General features: G+C 36.2%; 1 protein-coding gene across 3 annotated transcripts in view; it reads left to right on the forward strand.

Annotated features, from left to right (window-relative positions):
- LOC101887283 (protein SCAI) overlaps window positions 1-6,684 on the forward strand; it is a 45,891-nt gene extending 39,207 nt beyond the window's left edge. For 2 of the 3 annotated variants that reach the window (XM_059119569.1, XM_059119568.1), the window contains exons 7-10: window positions 61-374; window positions 434-688; window positions 748-945; window positions 5,293-6,684. In XM_059119569.1, coding sequence (XP_058975552.1) covers window positions 61-374; window positions 434-688; window positions 748-945; window positions 5,293-5,537 — 1,012 coding nt within the window. In that variant the 3' untranslated portion in view covers window positions 5,538-6,684. The remainder of the gene's footprint in view (window positions 1-60; window positions 375-433; window positions 689-747; window positions 946-5,292) is intronic. The other variant, XM_059119567.1, reaches the window with a different exon arrangement.
- Window positions 6,685-6,906: the final 222 nt, after the last annotated feature.

Consider the following 6,906-nt stretch of genomic DNA (forward strand, 5'->3'; position numbering starts at 1 on the left):
CTTCTCACTTTCAAAATCAAATGAATTATGAACACAATATTCTTCTTTTTAATTCGACAGAATGTTACAGACACTAGAACGGGAACCAACAGAAACCACACATCCTATGAGTGTTTCACATGGCATGCATGGACACGATGCCAGTCCAGCGGCCAGTCGTATACCACCATACGGTGTTCCAGGTTCCAAGGGCTATTTGGAAAATAGCCGCCATTATCGTGACAATCCTCATAAGTATTTATTGTATAAGCCTTCGATTAGCCAACTTCTGGTGTTCTTAGCTAGCGGTTTTAAAGAATTGCCTCCGGGAGGCGCCTTACTCTTATACATGTCGGCAGATGGCTGTTTTTCCACCACCAAACATCCCGAAGATTGTAGGTTCCAACAACTTTACTATTCAAAACATAAAATTAACTCCTTTCTTCCATTTCAGATGGCTATGAATTAGGTGGCCTGGCCACAAGTGTCAAACGTGATGGTGTTGATGGCGGCGGTCTGGCGTGTCGAGGGAAATCCTACAAGGAAACCCATTGTCTGTATCCAGGCGATTTATATCCCTTCACCCGACGGCCCATGTTCATCATTATCGATTCGGATAATTCGTTTGTGTTTCAGCATATACCCCGTTATTTTGGCCAACCATTGGTTGTGCTCATGTCACCTCAGGATGTACCACCAGCTTTTCAGGGTAGGAGATTATACTTTTTTAAAAAATATTAATTTATAATTGTTGTTATTCTATTTTAGCTGAAGTCCAACACCATGGCTCCTTGTTTACATTGTTCCTGCACTCCCCTCTCACCGCTTTGTGTTACATCTGTAATGTTGGCGATGTGCCCATCCATCACTGGGAACGCTGCCAATCGTATGTGGATCATTTTATAACAGAAGCTTCCCGTTTAGTAACACGCTGTCGCATAGATGAAATTGACCAAGGATATATAGGTAAGAAGAGAAGGTGGATAAATTCCTTTGAAGAGGATACAGTAATGCCTCGATTTATGTCGACATTGGGAGTGGAAAATTGCGATGTAAATCGATTTTTGGTTGGTGTTTTAGATTCAATCTGAGTCAAAGATATTGAATAGTTCAATGTTCAGATTTAGATGACAATATTTTTGGAAACACCATCGACTGTGAAGACGTCTGTTCCGCGCTCAATTTAGGTGTTTCCGATGTTCCTTTTTCAATTTGTGTGAGAAGAAACGACTTCTCCTTCCGTTCGTATATATCCCTGCAAAACACCTTTTTCATTTTGGGTGAACAATGTTCAATGAAACAAATACTGTAATTTCAACGAGCCCCTAGATCTGTTGATCTAGACTGACTATGGAAAGATCCCTGTTTCGGGTGCAACGCGGTGGTCATGGTTTATGACCAACTCGCGCTGAGAGCTTCAGCTCGATGTGGTGTTGCATTCTCAGCCGGGTGCAATCCTATTAGACAAGCTCTGGGACACATATGAATCTCTCTGAAATTTAGACAACAATCTTTTTATCGCCGATGCACAATACATATATTCTCTAGTCGAAACCCCATTGTCCATATATGGAGAATCAACATCTTCGGTGCTTTCTTTATGGCAGAGACAATTATTAAAAATTTCCACAAGTGATCGCCACGATTTTTCCAATTTCTTCACTAAACAGCAGAGATGCAAAATAATCCTCAACCCCTTACCCAGGGGGGTTTAAATCCTGTATAGCTGATCTTCGATTTGAAATAGACTTCTATGGAGGTGTTCTCTTAGAGAATCCCTGTGCAATGGTGCATCATGAATGAAGCCGTCAGGACGAAAATCATGATAAACCTCCTCGACTTCCCGGCTATCCCTGTAATATTCACTTGTTCACTTGCCTATAGATGTTTAAGCTGTCTCAAATCAAAATTGTCCATAGCTTCATTAAAGTGATCAGGGGGGCTCTTTTAATTTCTTAAATGGTTTTTGTGAAGTCTCTTGACAAAATTCGACATTTCTTCATTAATATTTTGATAGTGAAAACATCTGCAATATCGAATTTTTCTTTTATATCCTATTTTTGGACTTCGTTTTAAATTTCTCTGTTTATTTCATTTAAATCTACATATCTACCGCCTTCTGCTGGGCATTCAGGTCATCCGTTTTTCTATAAATTTAATACATTTCCACTAATTTCATGATATCAGATTTCTCCCAAAATTGCTCTATTTGATTATTATTTTGAATAGCTTCTTAATCTGGGGCCATATTTATTAATTGCGTCAATGGAACTTTTAAAACTTCGTCGTAACTAGTGTTTCTTAAGGAGGCAAGGACAACTTTTCTGTTCGTGCATACCCATGTTATTTTTAAGACTCACGCATATTGATGTTTTGGCTTTTTTAATTCTATATTTGTCCTTACCAAATTCTTCAAAAATGTCCATAGCTTTTCATATTTTTTCCAAATGTGCCTTTTAATACCCATATGGCTGAGAGAGGGTATATATCATTTGATACTGCCAAAACGTGTCTCATCAAAATACGATTTTAGACCCTAGGTCTATTTGGAACAACTCGTTATACCCTCAGCCATATGGCTACAGAGGGTATATATCATTTGATACGGTCAATACGTGCCTAGTCGAAATAACGGTTTTAGACCCTAGGTCTCTTTGGACCAAATCCGTTTCAGAACATTTGGAGTCGATCTAGCGATGTCCGTCCGTTTGTCCGTCCGTCTGTCTGCCTGGCTGGTGCGCACGATAACTCTCGAAGGGAGTATCCAATTTGGTCCAATCTGGGTACATCGTAATATTTTTGTCAAACTTAGATCGAGTTCGGAGATGGGTAATATCGGTCCACTCCTTCTGATACTTCCCATACAAAATGTCAATATTTTCAAAAAAAAAAAATTGCAAAGGAATAGAAAACACAATCCGATTTTGCTCCAACTTTGCAAATCCTAATATTTGTATCAGTGCTGGGTCAGGTGCAAAAGTGTACAATACCGGTCCACTCCATCAAGTACCTCGCCCACAAAGGGTCAAAATTTTGAATAATTACAACTCGTCTAAAATGTGAAATAAGAGTCCGATTGTCTTCAAATTTCTCACATCCCAATATTTTTATTAACTCAAGGTCTGGTGGGAAGATGGAATATATCGATCCACTCCTCGGTCCTCCCTCACAAAAGGGTCAACATTTTCATAAAACGCGAATTTAACAACCGATTCCATTCAGACTCGGCACACTTCAATATTTTTACCAGCACAAGATATTTGATAAAGATGGTAAAGATCGAAACATTCCTTCTGGTACCTCCACCACAAAGGATCAAAGTTTTGAATAACAAAACGATCACAAAATCCGAAATATGTTTCTGGTTCTCTGCATATTTCACACATCTCATTATTTCTTTAAACGCAAGATCTGCTGGGAAGATCAGATATATCGGCCTACTCCTTTGGGCACTTCCCCCACAAAAGGGTCAGAATATTGAACTCAGACTTGGCACATTTCAATATTTTCATCAATACAAGATCTCTTATAAAGATGGTAGAGATCGAAACATTCCTTCTTGTACCTCCCCAACAAAGGGGCAATGTTTTGAATAACCAAAACGATCACAAAATCTGGTTCTCTTCATATTTCACACACCCCATTATTTCTTCTAACACAAGATCTGTTGTGAAGATGATTTATATCTGCAAACCCCTTTCTGGTACCTCACCAACAATGGGTCACAATTTTCAATACTTATATCTGTCAAAATTTGCGAAACAAATCAGCGATTCTTTACAACTTGCCATATCTAAATATTGCTCTCAACCAAAAACCTGATATGAATATGGAACTAATCGGAATTTATAATTTCGCATAAAATTGGATATAAATGTTCGATTTTTTTGTAATTTTGCCCATACCAATATTTTTATCTCCATTTGATGAAGTATGAAAATGGTCGATTTTATGGTTTGATTTTATTCTCTTTGTGGGGTTATCTGTGATCTCTGCTCGAACATTTAACGGCATTTATGGAGTTGAGTGATATTCGCATTCTCGAATTCCTACACAACCTTTTTATACCCTTCACCGTACATAGTATGGAGCGTATATCATTTTTCACTGGAATCGTATCAATTTTGGTATTTGAAGGTCGTAATGTATACCACCTTCAATGACGAGAAATAACTTATACAGGTCCACGTCTTCGTATAACCCCTCTCTACAGGGTGAAATGAAAGAACTGCAACCAAATTCAGACTGTTGTCATTTCTAAGTCACTCGTCCGACAGCTGTTAAAGTTATTCCAGTGACAGCTCATTATATTGTTTACAAGCGCACAAAAGCATTTTGGTGAGAATTTTCCAGAAAAAAAGTTATTCGTGATGGAATTCAAGGGTGTGACTGTGATTTCTTTATAATCAGAATAAATGCCGAATATTGTCGCAAAATATATAAAATATAAAAATAGCACGCGCCACCTAAGAATGGTTACAAAATGAGGTTCCTCGCTTCATTTCCAGCGCACAATGGCCACCAAAATCTCCGGATACTAATGCGTTGGACTATTGTGTCTGGAGTAAGCAAGATTGGCACTAAAAATACCAAAGTGTCAATCACCTCAAGCAAGCACTTGGCCGGTAATGGGCCAAAATACCGCAGACATTCGGGCAGCGTGTTACGGTTTCATTGGTCGTTTGGAGTCCATAATTCGCGCCAAAGGTGACCAATTCGAACAAATCTAGACTTATTCTAAAATTTGATGCTATTTCCGACATTGTTTGCTTTCATTCAATAAAATTAAAAAAAATGATGTGTGCTAAATAAAGTTGCGAGCTGTGAGCTATGTCGAGTGTGAACTGTATAAACTAAAGACGTGTGTTCATTTGCGAATAAAGCATTGTAAGACTCGTAGTCTCAGCGAATCCTAGTTTTATTTGGTGGAACTCAAATCGAGGGTGGATTTCGATTTTATTCTTCAAGTGGAATTGACAACTTGTGCTCCAAGATCGATGTTCGTTTATAGAGTTGAATATATTTTCTCGAAATCCTCCTCAATATTTTGTACATCTCATTACGCTTGCATACATCAAGAATACTAAGCAACATGATCTAGAATCTATAAAAAAAAAGTGGAAAGGAATTTTAAAATATAGAATACCTGTGGAAGGTCTTCTATATATAGAATATTTTTAAAAGGTCTTCTACTTCATATTTTATTTCAGGTAGGCCAAAGGTTACAAAAATTTAGTCTTAAAAATATTCACATATTAAAATAATTCGTATTTATCGTCATAAATAACTAATGTCTTTTTCTCTTCTTTACAGATTCATCGTATGTTCAATTCTTTGGTGATGACTTCTTACGTACCCTCATACTACGCTTTGTGTTCTGTGATGTTGTATTGAGACTGCATCGTGGTTTCCGGGGACGCCATATGAGACCACGCTGTGAACCACCATTGCCATCCAATGAACTGCTAGAGCATCCCACATTGTCGCATATTATATTCCAGCTGGCAACGGCGCTCGATGTGCGCGGTCATTTCTCCGATGGACCGGAATGCGACTGATGATCTACTGAGTATTGCCCTAAACTAAGTCTAGTCATAATTTTAAGCATTTCTTTGCAACAATTTATTATTATAATTCTAATTCTATTAATTATTATGGAAAATAATCTTAAAACAACAACAACAAACATAACAACAATTGCAATAACAACAATAATATTAATAATAAAAAACAAATTAAATATTTGTGAAGCAAAAGAAGAAAATACCAAAATTTCTATGGAAAGAAAATTCTCGTTAAACGATTCCTGTTCTAAAAACTAAACCCCTGCTAAAAGTAACAAAAGAAAAACTCCCCGAAAAACAAATATCCCAAACGCCCAAAAAGGTAAAACTATGAAACATATGATAACATACAAAAATATGCTGAGCTTTTAAAAAGGAAAACCTGCAAACATGGTTAAAAAAATCTGACACTACCCAAAGACCCTGCTTTTCTCCTATTCAGAGTTCTTGACACGACACTGCATTGACTGCCATTCCAAATATTCCCAAAGGCTATGGGGATGAGCTTTCATTATCGTGGAGCAAGAAAAAGGCCAAAAGTAACCACATAGACATTTCCAAGGCTTACCCCAAAACTCTGGAGCCCCCGCTCGAAAAATTCTCAAACTTTCCCCCTCTAACATAACCATGCAAATATCTAATAACAACAAATACAAAATAAATAATTACATATAAATCTTAAAAAAAACAAAAACTTATCTGAACAGAAACAACAGCAACAACAACAAAAAGAAAGATAATTTAGCTCATTTTCTACTCAAGCAAAATAAGAAAAAACAAAACAAAATTTAAAACCAACAACAAAAATATATTTTTAAAGAAAATTTGAAAGTAAAACCAAAAAAAAAAAAACAAAAATTGAACACAACACGGAAGTGACTGATTTAGCAACAGAAACAAGAAAAATCTCAAAAAGAGAAAAAAAAATGCTAGCAAAAGGAAACAAAAACCAGATGAAGCTGAAGCAGAATAGTTATGCCGGTTACTGATACAATTCCGTAGTTGTCCTACCAAACCAAATATACTCATTTTATAATGTATACATACAACATAACATATATATTTTTGCCTACAAAACCAAAAAAACAACAAGAAATAAAATTTAAAAAAAAATACATTTAATATAAAAAAATAAATATTAAATATAATAATATTAATAATATTAATAATAAATAATTAAAAAATAAATACCAAATAATGACAATTTTATACGATGATTGTAGTCTAGACACCAACCATTCTAATGTACATACATACATATATTGCATGTGTATATGTTAGTCGATAAAACAAAAGGAAAAAGAAAACAACACTAGACACACTTCTTTCACACATACCCACGGACACACACACACAGAGATCC

The sequence above is a fragment of the Musca domestica genome, unplaced genomic scaffold (genome assembly GCF_030504385.1).
Source record: "Musca domestica strain aabys unplaced genomic scaffold, Musca_domestica.polishedcontigs.V.1.1 15, whole genome shotgun sequence".
NCBI lineage: Eukaryota > Metazoa > Arthropoda > Insecta > Diptera > Muscidae > Musca > Musca domestica.